Source organism: Dermacentor albipictus, chromosome 9 (genome assembly GCF_038994185.2).
Source record: "Dermacentor albipictus isolate Rhodes 1998 colony chromosome 9, USDA_Dalb.pri_finalv2, whole genome shotgun sequence".
NCBI classification, from domain to species: Eukaryota; Metazoa; Arthropoda; class Arachnida; order Ixodida; family Ixodidae; genus Dermacentor; species Dermacentor albipictus.
This window is the reverse complement of record NC_091829.1, coordinates 11,138,976-11,161,519: the sequence shown is the minus strand read 5'-3', so window position 1 is coordinate 11,161,519 and position 22,544 is coordinate 11,138,976. Positions and strand designations below refer to the sequence as shown.

Sequence of the window (22,544 nt, the reverse complement as noted above, 5' to 3'; positions counted from 1 at the left end):
ATCACTTAATCAGATAACATGTGTGCCTTGTGGCAGTGCCATAGCCAAAAATCTTTCGCCTGGGGGGAAGCTCCATCCGGATACACCACAGCCTCGTGGCTAGCAGATATGACGTAAATCCCAGAATGTCATCTTTGGTATTTTTCATTGTTCTGCAGGCAGCCTCAGGCACTGTGTAATTTCAGAGTTGGTGCTGAGGAGTCGCACCGGTTCTGAATGTCCTAGATAGTGTGTCACTTCTGGTGGCTGATATTGGATCCATTTATCTTCTTTTTGGTTTCAGTATTAAAAATGCCAATTTTTGTACCTTATCGTAATGCATCTACTCATATTTGAAACATAGTATATTGCACAGAGGCTGCTCTATAACTTTTTCAATGGCAATGCTATTTCAATGGCACAAAATTGTGTTGCAGTTGGCCTTTAAGGGAGGCACTATCAGCCTGCTCCACAGCTGTTTCTCTTTTGTAGCAGGATGTTATAAGAATTAAAGGATTTCAGAAAGTGCAAAGCAGGAAACAACACTCCTCATGGCTATGCCCCCGCATGTAACTAAGTTTTCACAGAGCAAAAAAGTTGCAAAGATAAATTAAGAATTCCACAAGTGTGTTAAATTAGTGCAAATGAGCTTAAAAGTAACAAAAATACAGTTGACACCCTTTTAAGACGAACTTATAGAACCTTGCAAACGTTACCCTCAAAAACCCTCAAAGCCAAGTGACATTTCTTTACGTGTTCTTTACACAAAATTTACATGAGCTAATAAACAAAACTAGAATCAAATATAAGTATAATAAAGTACGCGATAACTAAATTAAAAAAAAAACGAAATATTAATGCAAGTAAATGGATGAAAATTTATCTGATCACACTTTTTACGTGTAGAAGTATGTTGGAAATGTAAGAATTATTCATGTGTTCTAGGATAGTTCACCTTCTCAATGAATTTGGCTCAACAGAGTTTGTTCTTAAAGCTGTCTACCGCTGTCACTTGAACAGCGTAATTTTTTCAAATGGCGGCAATATGGATTAAACAACTGCACCTTGCAGGGCACCTGGATGACATTAGGGCGCAATGGGGATGATGCGCAGCCTGGCACTTGATCCAGTATGATGACAACGCCATCGCTTTCTGAAAGCAAATTGGAGCTAATATTTTCGAACATGGATATTTCTCACTGTATATACTATGAGTAAGAATGCTCAAGCTATATTTTATCCTGCGAGGGCACAGTAAATAATGAATAATGTAAAACAATTTGATATTATAGCAGTAGGTAGCAGTTAATAAGCCAGAAAAATAACAATTCACATGACTCCAGTCAGAGATGTGCTGCTCGTTATCTACTGAGGTGTTGATGGCACATGACATGACAGCAACATGACACAGTATGCAGCCTTGTTACAAAGCATCACTATACTTGTCTGCTTTCCATTGTGCACTTGCAGTATGCACTTTGCCAATGTGTAACCAATGAGCGTGAAGCATTGCCCAGGCAGTTCTGTGGACACGTCCGTCAACAGCACCTTCCAAGCTGCACTTACCAGTTTTGGGCAGTACTACAAAACACAAAGCCTTGCTAATGAGTGCAAAGAGCCACAATATATCTGCTAATCTAAGCTGTGGTGGACCTTTTGGAGAATGCCTTGCATGGGAGGCTTTGTAGCATGCCTTTCATCTAAAGAGAACCAAAGTGGTATGCCAAATGCATACATTGCGCACAAGAAGTCGTAGACGCAGTTTTGCGGCACTACTGCTTTCAAGTATGTGCCACTCAAGTTACATGATGTCAAGCTGCAACGACAGACTGTTGCAATGTGTGTGTATTCATTCAATGAACATCAACTCAGAACCGTGGTGCCTGAAGAATGATTTAATCAACTAATCAAACTAATCAAACAATAAAGAAGCTGCTATAGTGTCACCACTGTGACCGAGTCCGACTGGTTCTGATGCTTGCCGACGCTGGCCGTCATTGGACTGGTGGACACAAACATGCTTATGCGGCAAATTGCACATTTACTCGCAATGGTCATCGGTGAATTGATTGTGTCTCCCTAACTTTTACATTCAGGCCAAGCAATGTTGCTCATAGTGAGAGAACAATGTAGCTCCAAATGTTTTGTTTGTTTGTCATTAATTTGTTTCACAGCAACATGTAATGTGACAGAAGAACTTTAACACCACTTTTTGTCGACATTCCCCTAACTTTGCTCTGTAACTGGCTGTCTGTACCACGTGCAGTCAATTCTGTTTCCTTCGTCCTCTCAGAAATGTGTTCCGTAGCAGTTTCTGGCACTCTATAAGCTTTCCTTTATAATGTATCTGTGCCACGTCACCATAAAATATTCCCTAAGGTCCTGCAAATTCCTGTGTGCGGCAGTTCTAAAATAAAAATAAATACCAATGTCTGTGGTTTTATAGACTTGGCACCATTTTTGCTCCAGCTTTTGACATGGTTAAGCAAAGCACAGGGAGCACTCTCGATGAGATGAGACGAAGCTTACTGTAAGATGCCTTTTCCAGCAACAAACATCAAAATAAAGTAAGAAGTCTAGCCTGACCATACAAACAAAGAAAGGTTGATCGGGTGTACAGCTATATGAAAGCATAACTCAATGCGGAGAGCTGCGACATGTACCACCAGTGTCATTTTGTTGCTCACCACCATGTCGCAGCAAGCTGCGTTCTAAACTCTAGAGTGCCAGGCCCATAGTGTGGCGACATGTACAGTCAGGCCTAAAAGTTTATGAACCGCGAGGTCTGAGAAAAAGCTGAATATCTATGCAGCCTAAAAACACAAATTAGTATTCAAATTTCCAGCCAAAAAAATAAATTAAATTATGGGGTATCACATGCCAAAACCACAATCTGTATATGAGGCATGCCGTAGTAGACTACCCTGGAAATATGGACCTCCTGGGGTTCTTTAACGTGTATCTAAATCTAAGTACACGGGTGTTTTCGCGTTTTGCCCCCATCGAAATGAGCTATCGTGGCCAGGATCTGATCCCGAAACCTTGTGCTTAGCAGCCCTACACCACAGCCACTAAGCAACAACAGCGGGTAACTTCTAGCCAATACTAGTATAGCATGTAAACAACATAGTGCTGTGCAGTTTTACTGGCTCTGGTCACAAACTGCTAAGACGTTCAATGTTTTCTCAGATTCCACAGTCTGAAAACTTTTGTGGTTGACTGCACTGGTCAATGTGGAAAGACCGTGTTGACAGAAAGAGCTAGTTCTTAAAATTTATGGAGTTTTGTACCACGACAAAAATTCTCACACTCATCTTGCGTCATAAACAAAAAGTGTTTAGTTAACGTATTTGTAGGTTATACAAGAAGCGATTGTGTGCAATAGCAATTAGAAGTGTGAAAACAGTGATACCCTGAAATGATGCATTTCCTAAAGTTACAGACACTCTGAAGGTTAATATGAAGCACACAAGTTGGCTAAATGTGTAAAATGAAGATACTGAGCAATTGGCTAAACAGAAAATGACAAAATAAAACTCCAGAAACCAATACAGGTCCCTAATAACTTCAAACCAGGTGGTGCCAAACTGGATGCCTTGGGGCATAAATACAAAGAAGTTAAATCATGATGACGAAATGCTGCAAATGAACATGCCTAGAACTCAAAGAATTACAACATGAGAATGCAACGGCCCGTCAATGCTATTTATTGTCTTTTGGTTATTAGTTCATTACTTTTTATACTATAGACCTAGTAATGATCCTCCAACCTGCCAAGAAATACAAGCCAAACACCTAAGGAGTGCATACATACCAGTGGAAGATTGCACGGTACCAGCCAACGATGAAAGAACAGACTGCTCTGTGCGCTTCTCTAATGCCGTCCGAAAAGCAGCATTCAACACCTGGTCTCTAATCCTGACAGTGGGTGGCCTGAGAATAAAGCAAGTGTAATGGCAATTGTTAAAATTGTGTGAAATACTGCAAACAATGCGGTTAGCACAAATATAGTACACTGTTACAACAGACCCAAGCATAAACGCTTATTCAAAGGTTCGGAAGTTAATTTTTTTAAGTTACCATTTCGAATATAATTTTTACCTATTTCATAAGCACTCCCAAGTGTCATGCATCGTTAGTGGCTATAACACAGTAGTGTTCAAACTGAAGTGTTGAATTCACTTGCAATACTATTTACAAATCTGCTAACACGCCCCTTTTCTTAGTCAAACTGCACCTCGGTCGCTACACAACCACAACTGTGTTCTTCTGTGAATGGTCATTGCGACTAACATAATTCGTTAGTACTTAAGAGTACCTTGAAATAATAAAACAATCAAATGCTAAAGTGCTTGCAACAAATACCAACGAAGAAAGATCTAAGTAAAGATCTAAGTTGGATGCAATAAACAGAATGCCGAACCTCTGCAAGGAGGCCGCTCTCACCTGTAGGCATCAAGACCGAGCACGACAGGCGCCCCGGATACCAGCTGGTTCCACAGGAACGACGAGTAGTCGCTAAAATGTTGAAAGACACAAACTCAGAACGGCAGCGGTCTAGACGAACCGACGCGTTGGAACGCGAGGCAATGTTTAGTAAAATACATGGTTACGAAAGCGGACATCAGAGGTCAGCGAAGTAAACATGCGAACAATGAATTAGCAGAGTAGAATAGCCGCAGGTCTGGTGAGTTTGGGATGCAAATAGGTCCCATTTACACCAGCATACAATTCATGCGATCAACATCTAGTCCAGTGATCTAGTCTTTCGATTACTCTCGCTCCAAAGCATTAGCAATAGCAGCTCACCCATTTGCGTTGCTACGCTTGTTGGTGGAATGTTCCATCAAATGAACGCATTAGGTGTCAATAGGGTCCGATACCTGAAACGCAGTTATATTTGTACACGCTCATATCAAAATTAAGGCACTAGAAAATTGCGCCATTTTTTCTTCCTAGACAAATGATACGTATGCCCACCATGTCGACATGTTGCATGATAGAAGCTAGAGAACTGATAGCTGGTTCAAGCTGATCCCGCTGATCCGTACCGTGCCCATTCTCCTGTTCATGCTAGCGTTGTCGAGAAAAGGGCTGCCATCCGAAACAGTTTGATTTTGCAACAAAATGATAGAGCGTGCAGCGTAATTTAATTCACTGCTTTTATTCCTTGAAACCACGACAACAACATACTCATACTAGGTAATTGAGTCAAAATTAATATAATTGACTTTAAGAGCCTACGTGAACGTCTGGGCCTGTGGCGCAACGGATAACGCGTCTGACTACGGATCAGAAGATTCCAGGTTCGAATCCTGGCAGGCTCGTTTTTTTTTTTTTATTTATTTACAGTGAGCTTGATAGTCTGCGAAGGTGGTTGACCAGCGCAGCTGTTTAGCACACGACACGGAGTTCACACATAATTTTGAACGAAGGTGCGAACTCGTTAACTGTCTCGACCGGTGGTCATTATTTCATTCGCAACTGCAATCACATTCTTTGATTACGTTAAATTGATGCACGTACGTCGCTGGGTGGTCGGTTGGGCTGGATCGGTGTGGCATTGCAAGGGATATGTTTACAACACGGAACGCGTAAACCGCTCGCTTTTCGGTACCGACACATCCACATTGAAATCACATACGACAACAGGAGTAGCGTCATCGCAGCTAAATCATGCAGAGTAGCCATGAACTTTATGGGGCTGTGATTCATTGTATTTTTTTTTTTTGCTTGCTTACGGGGGTGTCCTTGATGATGACAGTTTTTCTACATGCTGTTCTGTATGTTGTATGCGTGATTAGAAATAATTTAAGCACTGTTCGCTTCACTTTGCCGAGTGCTTGTAGCCTCTGCCTTACGCCCCGTAAGCCATTGCATTTTTTTTTTCTTGCTTACGCGCAGTCCAGAGGGCTCGCGACAGGGCCGTCAGGTTCCACCTGATGGTCCCCGAGTGGGCCTAGCCAGGTGGCGTGGAGTTTACTTACGCCTACAGTGGACAAAATAAAGTTGTTTCACTCACTCACTCACTCACTCACTCACTCACTCACTCACTCACTCACTCACTCACTCACTCACTCACTCACTCACTCACTCACTCACTCACTCACTCACTCACTCACTCACTCACTCACTCACTCACTCACTCACTCACTCACTCACTCACTCTTGCTTACGCGAGCATGCATGCTTACGGAAGCATGAGCCATTGATAATGATCGTGCACAGAAGATGAAGATGCACGGAACACTAGCCTGCCGGCACGATTCTTGGCCAATCCCCCACTGTGGTATGTGCCACGGCCACTTAGGACAACAACATTCGGCCATTGTTCCATCACTGCAATTGCACTTGCCATGAAATGTTTCACGACGTGCACGCCCCAATCACTGCTGTGAGTTTAAGAGTATCCTTCATAAACTAGTACTATACGTATCGCATTGGGATAGCTGACTCACCCATATGTGCTAATTAAGTGCAGGTGCGAAGAGACCATTGATAATCTCCTGTGCCACTGTTCCCACAAACAACGAGATGGATACTGTCGTGCCTTGAGTAGACTGTAGTACAATCGACCTTTTATAGTTATTACAAGCAAAGTTCTTAGATACCCTCCTCACAGCTCATCAGCCCAGAAAGCCACACGATCATGAAGCTGACAGACATGAGTGCCGGTAAATACACTGCACTTCGTTTAGTGCATGTGGTATCTAAACTCATGTCTTCTTCATTCTCTATCTTACTCTCCTTGCCCTTCCATCCTTCTCTTTCTCTTTCTCTCTCTCTAGCAGGCACCGTTTGCTATGTGTCACCTCCTAATGCAACCACGTCCACAACGCGCGCCAAGCACACTGCTATGCGGGCCTGGAGCAATTGGAACAGCTTACATGACAGAAAGCAGAGGTTGAGGACGCGCCCGTGCGTCCAGTCGCAATCTGATAGGATGAGGGTGAAAAATTATCTGCAATTTCTTGAGAACGATTTTTTACGATTGCGTGAATTGTCCATATCTTCTGCGGCCATGCCTGTGGTGACCCGCTTCAATGCTATCACTACACCATGGCCTATCGAGCCGTAAAACGTTCAGAAGGCTGCGGACCGTCTAACGGCCGCAGTGATCAAATAATCCTTGCAGCGGTTAATTCATTTCTTTCCTTATTCTGTTTCAATTTATTCAAAGTATCCGATGGACCAACGCGTTCAAGCAAGAAAGATGGAGATTTGATAAACAGTGGTCGAACAAGGCATCTGGAGCCAACGTTTCGGCACAGGTCGCTTTGTCGAAAGCGCTGGCAACAGATGCATACCCTCAGTTATACCACGTGTTGGTCACTTCCAGAACTTAAAAATAATTTTATTATATTCTAGCAGCCTGGAATAAGGTGCAGCGGGTTGAGCATAAAATTGTCATATTATTCATTTCGTTTTCTGTTATTTAAACAAAGCCAACCTCCAGCGATTATGCGCTGCATGTATATTGGGCCCTCATATTGGGCCCTTATATTGGGCGCTTTTATGAACAGGGTCCGCTTTTTTAGATTCTTAAATTTTTAAACAAAGCACGCGAAACGCGGGAAGAGCATAGGGTAGTGCATCGACGCTCCCATGGCAATCGGCACAAAGAGGCGTTGCCAAAGGTATACACAACATAAAAATGAAGCAGTCACGATGGTTGGATTCCATTTCCTCAGGAGGCGAGTCAAGTCTGAACATTGTCGATAAGTACCACTCGTGCAACTTATTACTGTATGTCTAGCCGTGGACTCTATTAAGGTGTCACTCAGGTGACAACAGTCAGAGGTGTCTCCGGGTGCGACGCAGTGTGCCACATCAGTTGACCGATTCGAATACGTCCCTTTCGTTCATATCCCAGTTTGATGATGGGTGTCGAGTTCGTCGCCGTGCGCTCACTGGGAACAAAATATTCTGAACATACACTCGACGGAGCGGTAGACATCAAGTATTTTCTGTTTATGCTGGCAATCCAAAGGGGACGCTTGTCTGCAACTGGAGCGGCGGAGTCGCCAGAGTGGCAGTGACTGAGGATGCACTTCACATCCACTTCAGAAAGTTATTTTTGAAGCCGAATACAGCGCAGCGGTAGCCTGCTGACCTTGAGTGATCTGATCTAACCGAACACGTTAGAATCGCAGTAATTCGCAATGACACCGCTATCGTTCCAAGCTGCCGCTGGGAGAAACGGCAATCCGCAGAAACCAGAGCGAGAAGAGCGGCGCGACCCGCTGATTCGATGCTACGGCCCTCACGTGCGCGCCGCCATATTTGATCACGTGGTGACGCATCCATTGCTTGCCTCAGCTACCTCAGCCAACGAAGTATCTAGTAGCGTTGACCTCAGCTGCTTCCGCATTTACAATAGCTCTGTACGACGTCGCTGTCGCTCAACAGAGCTCTTGTTTTGGCGGAAATCGTAGACGGTGACTGATTGGACGACACAAGGCTTTGGCCGCAGCTTCAAAGGACATGTAAGCGCTTTCGGAGCTCATGCACCCTGTCGAGACGGCACGAGCAGCGTATATGGTGCCTGTACTAAAGACTGCGCTAGAAATCTATTCCAAGCTGTTCAAACTTTCTGCTTATGAATTAAATTAGGATCAGTGTGTTTCACTCTTCGTTATTTATTTGGCAAAAACTTTTAAGCAGCATGCTGTTATGTTTGTGACTCAGAAAAGTTCATCATGCGGTCATTATCTGAGCGTTTATTTTCTGCCTAATCGCTCACGGGTGTGCTTAGTTGCGACAGATTTGTTCTTGCTGCGCACTGGGCTTGCAACGTAGGTGTTCTGTACTTTGCAATAGCTTGTAGCAAAGTGAGTCGTTTACTCTGAACCGTCACGAACAGTTCAGCTTCGAACATTCCCGTGGTGTCGCTGTAGTCGCCGTCAATCATGCTTCGGCACATTCATTCAAGTATTCGCCCATTCACTTATTCTTGATACGTTGTTGATATGGTGGGCGTGAGTTTGCGTGTGAGTTGGGGTAGATGTGTATAAATAACGAGCGAGAAACTTACCATGCTATGAAGCGGTGCCATTCAACTTTGTCACTGTTTAGCTAGCGGTACTCACTCTTGCGGCGCTCCGCGGTGGAAGTTTTTTGTTTGAGGCTAACGATACAACGCTGGTGGATGAGTAATTTTTTTATCCTCGAGAAAAGCCATACATCGCAAAGGGCAAGCACAGGCATTACTTTCATGGCAGCAGTCCATGAACTGGGCCACACAGATTCATTCCATTCCTTAAACTGCAGTCACTCTTTCTGCAGCGAACTACTTCACAAGTCTTGCCTGTACCGTTCTACATTTTGTAGCATAAATGGAGTACAGTGCTTTAGCGATCACCCACTCGCATTTCAGACAGCTGATCGCACAGTAGCAGTGTAGAAGGGGCAATAGTTTCGCATTTGCCTCAGGCCATGTGTGGCACGACACCAGAAGGGCCATCTAGCTCCTATAGAGAACTGGCCCGCGAAGAGGGTTTAAACGGCTTCGACGTGGGGAGACACCACTGGTACCATTTCCCCGCTGTGTTCTATAGTGCCGGGCCGCGGCAGGAAGAAGGGAAGGAATACACTCCCCGTTCGTGAGTAACACCCTCTCTGGTTTGGGGCCGCTTGATACACTGTCGAGTCCTATTTGTCGAGCCTTCTAAATTTAGCTGACGGTCCGGGTACTCACCGATTCAACGGCGATGTCATTCATGGCATGTGTGCAACTAATGTAACCGTAACGTCAAGGTCGGCCACCACTTCCTCCTCTGTCTTGACGTAGCTGGTCCTCGTAGCCTTCCGTCACTCTCACCCTCACAGTATTCCAACGTCACTATCTCCCGCTGTGTCTCTCTTGGCGCTGAGCCGTGCTCCCCTAAGGGCTGCAGCAAATGGCGGCAACCTTTCATTTTCCCCTCAAGAACCACTTCTATCTGTGTCTCTCCCGTGTTAGCACAGCGTCGCGCGTTGGTAAGCGCAAAAAAAAAAACAAAACAAAAAAAAAGCGGATTCCACGCACTGTGGGAATTGATACAAGAGAAGCTTTCTATGCTGTTTGCTTTGATTGACTATGTTCACGGCTAACACGAGAGTGGTGAGTTGACGTTAAACGTTACATTGGGCGCACCACTGCTGTTTGTCTGCGTAGTGCACAGAACACAAAGGGAGACGTGTTTGCTTGAGGCGTTGTTGTGCGCCACTTTTCATAATCTCTGAGAGGGTCGATCATTATCATTCCCTCACATGGCACATCGCATCGTGCCAGAAGTGATAAGCTTTAATTGAACAAATGTTTAACTTTTATTTTACTGCAACTAAATTGAAATTGTTGTGCGAAACCGCGATCGGATTATGAGGCACGCCATATAGTGGCGGACTCCGGATTAATTTTGACGCCTTGGTATTCTTTAACGTGCGCCTAAATCTAAGTGCACACTAGCGTTCTCGTATTTCGCTTCCATCGAAATGCGGCTGTCACGGTCAGGATTGAACCGACGACCTCGAGCAATGCCATAGCCGTCAAGCTACCGCGGATGTCACAGAAGTGTTGATTCGACGTGCGACCGCTTCCGTAGTGTCACCTGATGGATTAATGATTGATTCTGGAGTTTTACGTGCCAAAACCGCGAACTGATTATGAGGCACGCCGTAGTGGGGGACTCTGAATTAATTTCCACCACCTGGTACTCTTTCACGTGCACCCAATGCATGGCACACGAGTCTGCTCTATCAGCAGCAGTGGGAAAGTCGAAGGAACAGGCAAAGAATGCTTCGCTTCATAAAAAAAAAAAAGTCACACGGAAGCCACTTGAGGATGACTGCTGATGCCAGCGTAAGAAGCAGTGCAGCGACTCACACCGTATTGCCACCGCCAAAGCGCGTCGTGTATAAGGCGCGCGCTGCAGGCGGGCTCCTTCCTCGTGCTTCCCTCTGGACACGCTGCGTAATCTAGCGGACAACATTTTCTGAATATATATGCCGCGGGTTCGATTCCACTCAACACCGGATAAATTTTAAAGGATACTTTTTTTTCTCATATTGAAGAGTGGTGCATAGCCCAGTGGGCCAGTGGCACATACACTGCAGTGACCCAAAGAAAGGGAGAAAATTGAAATCGCACCGGGGCGCTCGTCGCCGAGAGACTTGGGTCGTGCGTAGAGTCCTCAGTCAAGGGCCCCATGAGCTGTAGCCGCCCGGCGCGCTCGCTTGGCCAGACAGAGTCCGTCGCCGGAGTCGACGCAGGGCAGCGAAACTTCCCGATTTTGTGCGTTCGGGTGTGGGTTAAGTGGCACTTCTTTTATTGACTGACATGCCTATGTGGCGTGTTAAAGCGTGGCCGGTGCGTTTCAATCGGGATAAGGGCATATTGTGAGGGACACATCGCATGATATATCGTGCGATGTGGGAATGTGTTTGTCTGTAATTGCCTTCCCGACACCGGCTCCTCGCACGTGAGTGATGCGTGGGGCCGAGGGTATTTCCGTTCGGTGACCAAAGGTGCCGAGATTTTTTTTTTTTCTCGCAGACAGGGAATTCCGGCTGAAATCAAGAGCGCATGCCTACGTGCGCGTGTTTGACCAATACAATCTATTAAACCAGCACCATACCCTGAGGCTGCGCTTGAATATATTTTAATTTTTTGCTGATACCGTGGTCTCCACACTTTTGCTCGCAACTGTACGTCTTCAGCGAAGCAGCTTGCGGGGTGACATCATCGGAACGAGGTAGGAGTAGGGTTGCCAACCGTCCTGGACTTAGCGGGACAGTTCCGACTTCTGAGCAAATGTCTCGCGTTCTTACTTGACCCAGTCAGGACGGCTAAATATACCGACTTTCTTTCTATTTCTTTTCCACCGAATAACAATGAATAAACCAGATTTCCTTTTTATAATGCCTGGCAGCTCGTTTGCACAGTGAATATTTTTTTTGTCTTCTGTTGCAGTGCCATAAAAACAAAGATGGTTTCGTTTATGTCGTGGTTCTAGTACTGCTGCAGGCCCTAACCTATCACAGTACCTCTATCTCTATTGGTAACCGTGTTAGCCAGGCAACTATACCGCACTTGTTGTAAAATGCGACACAGTTGGAATAAATAAATTTGTGCAGCTTGTTGCACGTACAGACTGGTAGCTCCTGGCACAGACAGGGTCGTTCGTCATGCTAACTGCAAGTAGCAATAAATACCATGTCCTTGCGATGTCATGGCACGCCCTAACGGTCGACGTCACTGTTTCGGCAGCTTCTGGCCGCGCTTTCGCGTTTTACTCAAAATTCGCTGCACCGACTCTCTGGAACCATTTTACTCACTAACGGCGAAATATGACACCGATGACGTTTTCTGCATGCGTCACACTGTCTCGCTCATCGCAGTCGATTTGAATTGCACTGGAGGAATGCGGCCGCTTCAGCGATAACTTTAGCTGGAAACTATGTCGTTTCGTGGCAAAAAAGCGTGCACTGCAATATATCTTAACAGTCTACATTGACTTCATATTTATTTGCCTTTAGTGTCCATTTAGAGGCAACTACATTGCGGCGTAGATGTAGTCGCTACTTCGTCCGCGCCGGAGAGATGTTGCGAGCACACAGAAGATCCGTGGACATTTTCCTGCTTCGGTTTATTTGGCGTTCAGTTACATGAATGCACGTGTACATTACTAAATATTTGATCTTCTGGTGCTTCCGACGCGAACTGACTTGAGGAGGCCACGAGGCACCTCCCAACATTCCGCCAGAGCGCCACCAGGGAAATCCCCCCCCCCCCCACCTTTATTTGACCAGAACCAGCCAGGCCAAAGAAATCAACGGCTTACGTCTGGATTTTAACGAACTATGATGATAATTATGGGTGTCAAGAAAGCAAACATACACAAGAGATTCACGAGGCAGACATGAAACATTATCTGAACAGCGGAGAGTAGACTAAGTCACACACACAAAAAAAGTTCGCTCTTTCTTTTAGGCCGCAGCAACGTCAGAAAGAGCTCCGGGCGGTCATCAGTACAGTTATTCGACCTTTCAGTGCTCGTGCCGTGGCCAAGTACGGCGCGTGCACGCGTGTTTAATTAGGAACACGTTTTATGTCGCGTGACAATGACCCTCTTCCACTCTTGACATGCATCACTGCGTAACACCGCTCTGTAGTGGCGAAGCTGACTCAAGAGAACCGGTCATTCTGCAACGGATATTAGATCTGCCTCACGCGCCCTTCCCAAGTCATATGTTTCGATCTTAAGCGAACTGAGTTAGACATATACTGCATGTGCGCAAATGGCTTGGATTTAAATTTGACTTCGGCTTCGGCTAGCTACTTACCGCGTAATGGAGATTACGATGTGGTTGTGCTGCGCGTGACGCGTTTATTTTCTATTCACTTTTTTTTTTGCTCTGTGGTGTTGGCGTAGCTTTGCGGGAAATTTATGGCGATGTCCACACAATCAGAAATATTGTTCAGAATTTGGGAGTATCCCGGACAAATCGGGTTAATTGGCAGCTATGCATACCCCTCACAGAAAAAAAAAAAAAAAGGTTGATCCCTCTTTCATAGGCATATGGTAGAACACGAAAGTGAAATCTGTCTTCACAGAATCTGTTGCATGTTTGTTTCGTGAACTCACGGTCCGCTGCAGCGAAAGGCGCACGACTCGCGGGCCGGCGACCATATTGCAGGCTTGCTTGGCGCGCGGCTTCCTGCTGCCGAGTGGCAAAGTTCGCAGCGTACGCCGCAAACGCGTGAATGCGTCTGCTTCACGCTGGCGTGTCTCTCGCCGAACCAAAGCGAGATTCCCCCATCGACGTCATTTCCTTTCTACGCCGCTTAGCGCAGCAGTTTTCTTAGTTGGTGCCACCGCAAATGAAGCCGCAGGCGGGCGTGTAAGCACTGCTGATGCATGTTTAAGCTGCACTCCATAGGCGACGAGGCGTCACAGACTAATCGGACGCGACAGAAACCATGTACGTAAACTGCGTCGTCACCTCAGCAGAACGCCTACATCGCCTACACCAACCAGGCTACACCGCGTTGGAGCCTCCGCTGCGCTGAGAGTATGCCTAAGCACTCACTGTCGGCGCTCGTTAGTGTAATTATTTGGTTGTGGGAGTTCATAGTGTCTTTTTTCTTAACTTAGGTAGGACATTAGGCAGTAAATAGCAAGAGCTTGGTGGCGCAACCCACCGCCCCGTTCCAAAGGGGACGCTCATAACATCCATTCACCCATCCATGCAGTACTTCGCTTCACCGCTCCTAAATGGCAGCGCCGTCCGTGTTCGCGCCCACGTCACATCCGTTACAGGAAGTTGATGGTGGACTCCGGCTTAAAACACTTTCGTGTTAAGAAGACAAAAAAAAAAGGGGGGGGGGCGAGGGGTGACTCGCGAAGAAAGACCGTCTTCTAAAGAAAGATACACAGACAGCTACGCCACAACATTATGACGATCGATGGTATTCATGGTCATGTTTATTCCGCCCAACGCTGGTTTGTTACGTCCTCCCCCTTCACCCACGACTCACCATTTTGCGGCACCACTGAAACTGACTTGACAAGCCGTTCACGTACTTGTGCGGTTGGCAAAATTGCCCAGCCAAACTGCACGGCTACTAAACCGAGGCGAGCCTGTGCATGGACATTAGAGACAGAGCGCGACTAAAGGGAAACAAAACCCGACGAAACCCGAGCGCTACTTCCTTTGTGAGGCTTATAGCGCGTTAAAAAGACAAGGATGAAAGTGAGACGTGACACACACAGGCGCTAACTTGCAACAATCTTTATGTCGAGCAAGGGACCCATGCATATATACAACTTTTTCGCGTACATCATACATGCGCTGTTTGCAAAAAAACCTTTACACACTGTCGCGTCGTCTCACTTTTAACACGTTGCGTCGTCTCACTTTCGTCCTTGTCTTTTTAACGCGCTATAAGCCTCACAGTGTCTTACCAACAAGCCCAAATCACTGCTTTACAGCTACTTTCTTGAAGTTTTTTCGTTGTTGCGGTATTTACTTAACAAGAAATATAGCAGCGTTGGACGCACCAAGCATGATTGTGTTGCACTGCGCCTCACTGCTGTGCTAAGTGGTCTCATAGCCGGGCCTTACACGGGGGATTATTTTCGTGAGGGATCCTAGCTGCGGGGAAAACAGCGGCAATTTCGAGATACTTCTATTCTCGCGTGTGAATCAAGCGCAACGCTGAAAATATGATAGTACAAGCATATAATACATATATACTGACATGTGCATATAGTGACTCACATGTAAGTAATTCTGGTTTCTAGTTCGATCTTCTTGTTGACATCAAGAACAAGAAGAAAAAAAACATGAAGATTGGCAGGCCATGTAATTCGTAGGGCAGATAACGAGGGGACCATTAGAGCGACAGAATGGGTACCAAGGGAAGGTAAGCGCAGTCGAGGACGGCAGAAAACTAGGTGTAGTGATGAAATTAGGAAATGTGCAGGCGCGAGATGGAGTCAGAAAGCGCAAGACAGGGGTGATTGGAGATTACTAGAAGAGGCCCCTGCAGTGATCATAGTGATCACTGCAGAGATCACTATGGCCCTGCAGTGGACATAAGAACAGGCTGATGCTGATATGTAAGTTGTGCTCAGCAGTACATCGCGGCAGCGACAATTCCGGGGCCTGTGAGGAACCTCCTCCTGGTTACGGGCCTTTCTCGTACCATTTGGCCCAGCGGTAAGTTCCGGTCGCGGGTTTCTGAAGAAAAATCGCCGAACAACCAGCCCGCCCGGCACCGAGAAGGCACAGCCGAGGGGACGCGCGTCGTCCGCCCGCGATGGGAGGAGCGCGGCGCAGCCAGCGCCGCCACGCGCGCAGCCAGGGGCGGAGAGGGAGCGCCGAACGCGGCAGTCGGCCAGTTCTCGTGGAGTCCCACGGAGGAATGCGGATGGCTCCGTCGCCAGCGTGGTCCCAGCGTCGCCGCCGTCGCCGGTGCGCGGGGACACCGTGAGCAGCATGCCGGTGTGCGGCCACCGGGGCCTGCTAGTGCTGTGCACCTCGATCGTGTGCTGCTGCTGCCTGCTGCTGCCGCCGCCGGCACAGGTGAGCACGGCGCCCCCCGCTCCGCACGTGCCGCGGCGAGCACGTGCGCCGCGCCGACGCGCGCCTCGTTACCGCGTCCGCGCTCGAAGCGTGCTGCCGCGACAGGACACGGGGTGCGCACCTCGGACCACCGCACGTTCACTTTCGGTGCGCGCTGACTGGCTGGTCGAGCAAAACCGCCTGAACCATAAAACGCGCCGTCTACGTACTACTTCGCGCGAAAGTGATATAGTGTCGCCGAAAGTTGATGTCGTCCGAGAATACGTCCCCAAGCACCGGGGGCACCCAGATTTTCAATATCAAGGTATGTTGTCGCGCTGAGGTAAATGTTGCACTCCCCATACACCCGTACCACTAAAGGCCGCGTTAAGGACACGTAACACTTCACATAAACATGACGCGTCACGAAATATTCTGCACCACGGTGGCTCAGTGGCGTTCTGATCGCGATATCGCGACATCCAAGTCTAGACTGCAGCCACATTCCTATGACTGCAGGAATGCTCGTGGGCGTAGCATTGAAAAAAGGAAAAGACCGCGTGGTCAGATTGAATCCAGAACTCGCCACCACGGGGTCACTCATATGAGTCATATCGCACAGTTTGCTTTGGAACGCTAAACATACGCACACACACAAAAAAAGAAATACGTTTAAGAAATAACTCGGTACGCTGATTAACAGAGCGAATAGTAGGTGAATGTTCAATAAAGCGTCACTAAAAGTAAACCCTAAATCAGCTGTTTAAACTATTACGGCTATATGCATATGGTTGGAGGGAAAAGGTTAATTATTTGGTGCTGGTGCCCGTAGACGAGACAATCTTTGTTCGATTGTTCGTGTGGGTATCGTGTTTCTTCAATCTTATTTCCTTATGTTTTAAGTTTTTCTTTCGTAACGAATCTGGGATAGCGAATAGCCCGCTCTGTCGTAACCCACCTTCCCGTACTTCTTTTACATCTAAATAGTAATGTGTATTGTATGTATGTATGTATGTATGTATGTATGTATGTATGTATGTATGTATGTATGTATGTATGTATGTATGTATGTATGTATGTATGTATGTATGTATGTATGTATGTATGTATGTATGTATGTATGTATGTATGTATGTATGTATGTATGTATGTATGTATGTATGTATGTATGTGTGTGTGTGTGTATGTATGTATGTATGTATGTGTATATATATATATATGATATATATATGATATGTGTGTGTGTGCGTGCGTGTCTGTATGTGTCTGTGTGTGTGTGTGTTGACAAACCAACGGTAAGCTTCTCATTTTGAGTTTCGCGCCAAACAGCGCAACAAATGATGCGTGTTACATCGCTGATTTCACTGCCTTTCCAACCGCATTCGTGCAGGAATACCTCAAACTAGCCTGGAGAAAACGCTGTCAAAATCCATAACATCATGGAGAGCTGCTGCAGAATTTTGAAGCTCGCATCGCCTTCGGGGTGTCGTTTTGGCGTTCTCTTTGTCTTACATCTCATCCGCACTGTAAAATAGAAAAGAAAGAAAGAAAGAAAAAGCGGTATTCCGGAAGTGCAACCTGTGAACGTAACTTCTGGTAAATATTTAGGCCTTTTTATTCGTACGACAGAAAGGGATCGTTTTCTTGAACACGCACAAATTGTAAAACGGTGAAATTGGCGACATTATAGATTGCACAGGCTTCTTTAACGCTGTTCGCTATGATTTCCTTATACAAAGTTATAATAAGGCTAATACGCATAACACTTTTTTATCAGGGCTTCTGTGCGGATAGCCGCGCATGACATAAATGTTATCGTTATCTCCGCAACTGCCCCTGGAAATCCAATTGCGTGACAAGCTGTCAAAACGAGGCCAATATAGCTGGCGATGTTGACAGAAGCGTGATATACCAATAATGAATTCACCCTGGTTCTTGTAATAGTGTTTCGAGGCTTGTAATAGCGTCTCGCTGCCACAAAGTGCATTTGCGACCGGTGCTTGTGAACGCATCGGTCGAAACTATGTTCATCCTTTCTGCTTGGAAGTTAGTACATATAGCTTATATGGTGAAAGCAGCACCAGCACTGGGAACGACAGGGAAGAACATGAGCGGTGCGCTGGTACGTTTGCACGTCTCAAAACATGCGTTTTCGGCCAAGCACTCGAGGGTCTCGCGGAACATGATGCGCCACTGTTCCTGAGGAACAGAGCAAATAAACTTGAGCGGTGCTGGTCAAGCTGGGCATCGAACCAATAAGCCGTTCGAAGGGTCTGTGTTTCAACAACACGTTTTTGTATAATAAGAAAGTAAGATTAATGTCATACACGTAGATAGAATGGAGACTAAACGATTGTGACAGAGGGAACGTTAGTCGTCAGACTCATCTTCCAATTGCCATAGCTCTCCGGGAAGAAAATGTCAATCCGAAGCGTCAGTTTTCCGCCAATCCTACGCACTCAATTAGGGCGCGCCCATCTACGCACCCTTTGATTGTAGCACGGTCTCCGAGAAGAGCTGCACACACGCGCAGGAAAATGCGCTTTTGTGCGGGATTGTTATCTAGCCTTTCCAAGATGCTGTTCTGGAAGCACATAACTGCTCAACAACGCGTCCTGACTACGCCATGTTTAAAAATCTTGAGGTAAGACCACCTCTCTGTGTGAGCGGCACCGCAGTGCGGTAATCTGCCTAGTACCTGCTCTGTTTCGCCGGACAAAAAGGCCTGTCGGTTTTCCGCACGGGTGATGCTCTCCGTGGCTGAAGATTCGTGCCGATACCATGCAACTAGGTTTGGAAGGAGGCGGAGGATAAGATGCGAACATTGGTTATAAAGCAAGAAGCATGTCATCAGCGTCTCATGAAATGAAAGTGTCTGGTATGCTGACCTTTATTTCCGCGCGAGATCACTTTCTGCGTGCCCTATTGACAGTGCTCTCACCTTGGGGCACGTAGGTTATCGTGCGCGAAGCTTTCTACAATGGGCTCGCGAGGATGGGGAAGTTGAGAAAGCGAAACTATACGTATTTCAGGTTTCACCGGACATCTTGAAGAAATAGGTTTCGGCGCTCGTGTCGACTCGACGCCGACGCTATTTGTCGACGCACTGCTATAGTCCCAAGGCAGCGCGACAAGCGCCATGCGCAGCCGACTCGCGAAGTATAATGTGCGCGATCCAGAAGTCGCGTCAAATGTGCAACAAATAACTGGCATCGCTAGCGGGCGCGTCCTAAACGGTTGGTTTGCCTTTTTTCAGCTTCTTGGCGCTATCGCAGCACGTAATAGAATGGACTGTATGTGGAAGCTTGGCGCCACACGCTCAGCCCGCAGGCTGAACTTATTAGAAGCAACATCTACAGGCAGTCCGCTGAAATAGGAGTTGTATACTGCTTGGCGCTTTTGCGACTCATTAGTGTACGGTAAAGCTTTCTGTATAATTAGTATACAAGAGGCGGTGCATTAAATATTAAGACGTGTACACACTGATTACTATTTAAGCGTAAAGCGAATTCCAATATCTGGAGGAAAAAGGTGACACTAAGTTGAGAACTTGTAAGAGGGAGTAGCTTTTTTTTTTTTAGTTACTTTAGGTGACAGCGCTTTATAATTATCCGCTGCCTTGGCCAAGCGCACGCCACCGGGCTCCAAAATTGTCGAGGAAGCTATAAATTGTAGAGCAATTCACAAATTTAAATATGCAATGCAAAGCATACTATTTTCTGATCACAACATGCATGTTTAACGAATGTTAATGGAGTTTTTAATTGTTCGATGCCAATAGTCATGTTATAAATGTTATATTCTAAATGTATAACTTATGTAAGTAACAGAATGCTCTCATTTTTTTTTTGCAGTGGTGTATTTATTTATTTACTTGCTATTTTGCAAAGAGTTGATATTTTACAATGTGTTTAAAATTTTGCTGTAAATAGTTTCGGTGTTTTCTATCTTATTATCTCTATTTGGTTTTATTAGTATTGACACTTGTAAACTGCTACTTCTGCTGCACCAGCGAGGTATAAAGGCCTTAGTCAGGATGTTTACGCCCTTCTTTTGCCTTACCATGCGGGGAAACCTTGTATTTGTTTTGTCCAAATAAAGAACTTGCACTTGCAAAATTTATGAGCACGGTTTATGTCTTCTGTCGCGCTCTATTGGCGTTCTCAAATGCTCCGACTTGTGCATAACGTTTCGCACACTTTTTGCCACAAAATGAAGTTCACTAATTACTTCAAAGCGCGACTGTCGATGGGCTGTGCGCCGCAAAACGGGCGAGGAGCTGCGCCATGCGCACTCAATGCACATTGAAAATAAAGGCTGCCAATGAATGGCGGAATCAACGCTTCCTTAGCTGTCGCGGTTTAAAACGCGGTGAGTGGGAAGGCTTCTCTCGTGCGGCATGACGCAGCACTGCCGATTACTTCCACGTCATTTTGCTTTCCTCCGACTGCACTTGGGTCGCAGGCTTTGACAACCCTTAGATATATTTTGATATTTCTAGGCATGTACTTTACACTAGCGGTAGCATTCGAACCCTGCTACCTCTGTCCCTCGCAGCACCCGCACTGTATTTGACGCACCCTGTCTGTCGCATGCACTACTACCCAATATATGCAGATCACTTTACTTGTCGTCCTAGACATCACGCTCTTAGCACGCACAGCGCGCCCCACAGGCTGCATCGCAAAATGCTTGAAATGCTGAAACGCCCAATACTTCGAAACGGACTATACTCGAACAGTGGGACTAATACAACGACAGACACGCGAATAACATAGAACAGCGCCTGTCGTATACGGTATTCGTGTCTCTGTGTGTCCTCGCATCAGTTCAGTTCTGAAGATGAACCAACGAGCCCTCACCAAGATGTTGCTAAATTAAATTGAAGGTGCTCGCAGAAGGTGGGCTTCTACCAACGAAGACTCTTACTGTGGGAAAGCAAGCCTTGACAAAAGCTTTTTACTTTTTGTTAGTGAAATATATATACGTTGCCTCCATGTATACCTGCAATCATGCCACTGCAAGACTTGGCTTGTAAAATGGCTTCGACTTTTAAGTGAGATGCGAAATTGTGGCGTCTATAAATAGTTTATATGAAGGATGTATTGTCTCACCGCGAGATTGGCCGAGTGCAGCGTTGACCATCTTGGCGTCGTTTTCACGTTTACTACTGAGATATGCCACCGAAACACTGCACGAACAGGGCGCGCAGTTTTTACGATGCTGCCTAACTTTTCTGGCTTCTCTCACGTAATTCACGCGATAACGCGATGACGAGATGCGTGGCTCTGTTTACATTCTCTCTTGCAGTGCGTCACAAAGTCAGCTGCCTGCCGTTTATTTTTCGGCGCCCTTCGTCACAGTTGTGTGCGCGCTGCCTGCTCTGTGTTGTTCTGTCCTTCATTCTTTTCTACCTCCCTGGTCAGAAACCTTAGTTCGAGCAACACCCATTGAGTTTGTCGACGTACGTGTGTGGACAACGATGGCTGGTTACAAACGATGTATACCGCTTGGACTGTTGAACGCCACTAGATGTGAATGCTGCCCAGCCAGATTTTGGCATAGACTTTGCTGCCATCCCCAAACTGCACCCGGTGGCAGGCCATTCGGCCATCCGATGCATTGGCGTGTCAGCCAGGCCGAGCTCAGCGCAAGGGGGGAAGGCACCGGAAACCCCCCGTGTCGCTCCTTGGCGGCGCAAGGACGAACCGCGCTGGTTCTTCAAACCGTGAAGATTACGCGGTTCGATGAGTCGTATTTCTTCTCCCGTGTTTGTGCGTGCGACCGTACGAGTGTATAGTTAGAAGCGGGCAGAGCAAGCGATTCGGCGGCGTGCCTTTAATTGCGAGCTCTCATCTCTGGTAATTACGCTCTGCACGAGAGCATCGCTGCTCCCTCGTCGTGTAATTACAGGTGTGCAGCGTACCGCCGATGGCAGCGGAGGCACACACGCAAGGCAAACATTGAGCGCCGAGCTCTGTTTATGGCCGGCGAGCGCTAATAACAGCGGTGAAAGTCGGTTCTCTTCGCGTAGTACATGTTTGTTTTTTGCGAAGCAGATGGCGTTCACTACCAGCTGATGCTAATGCGCATGCGAGTGCGCTCATCTTGAGCAGCGCCAAACTCGGCCGCATCTGTGGGGCGCTATCTTTATTCTTGCCGCTTATACACTTGCGAGCGCAGGACTGGTCGCCGTAGTTGCTCGAATCATCTCGATAGGGCGTTCGACGAAGGTCTGAGTGGATGCGGCCGCTTACCGACAAAGCTCGCGACTGGCACCGTGGCCTCCGAGATCTGGCGGACCGGGCGCGCTACCATTCTCGGAGGCCACGCGAACACTCGTATCGACGTCAGTGCGCAAAACGGCAGACGTGCCGCACACAGAGCCGTGCGCCCAGACAGAACGCGCGGAAGGCCTACGCCGGAATTACCCGCCGTAGTTGCTTAGTGGCTATGGCGTTGGGCTGCAGAGCACAAGGTCGCGGGATCGAGTCCCGGCCACGGCGGCCGCATTTCGA

General features: G+C 46.8%; 1 protein-coding gene and 1 non-coding gene across 4 annotated transcripts in view; one reads left to right on the top strand and one right to left on the bottom strand.

Annotated features, from left to right (window-relative positions):
• Window positions 1–22,544, bottom strand: part of LOC135911143 (uncharacterized) — a 147,873-nt gene that overhangs the window by 24,436 nt on the left and 100,893 nt on the right. Inside the window, exons 1-5 of one of the 3 annotated variants that reach the window (XM_065443309.1) lie at window positions 4,960–4,978; window positions 4,789–4,862; window positions 4,426–4,497; window positions 3,794–3,912; window positions 1,044–1,132 (exon numbers count right to left, since the gene is read on the bottom strand). In XM_065443309.1, coding sequence (XP_065299381.1) covers window positions 1,044–1,132; window positions 3,794–3,912; window positions 4,426–4,497; window positions 4,789–4,826 — 318 coding nt within the window. In that variant the 5' untranslated portion in view covers window positions 4,827–4,862; window positions 4,960–4,978. The other 2 variants (XM_065443308.2, XM_065443310.1) reach the window with 2 other exon arrangements.
• On the top strand, window positions 5,234–5,306 carry TRNAR-ACG (transfer RNA arginine (anticodon ACG)). Its single transcript has one exon. It is a non-coding gene; the product is annotated as a tRNA-Arg (tRNA).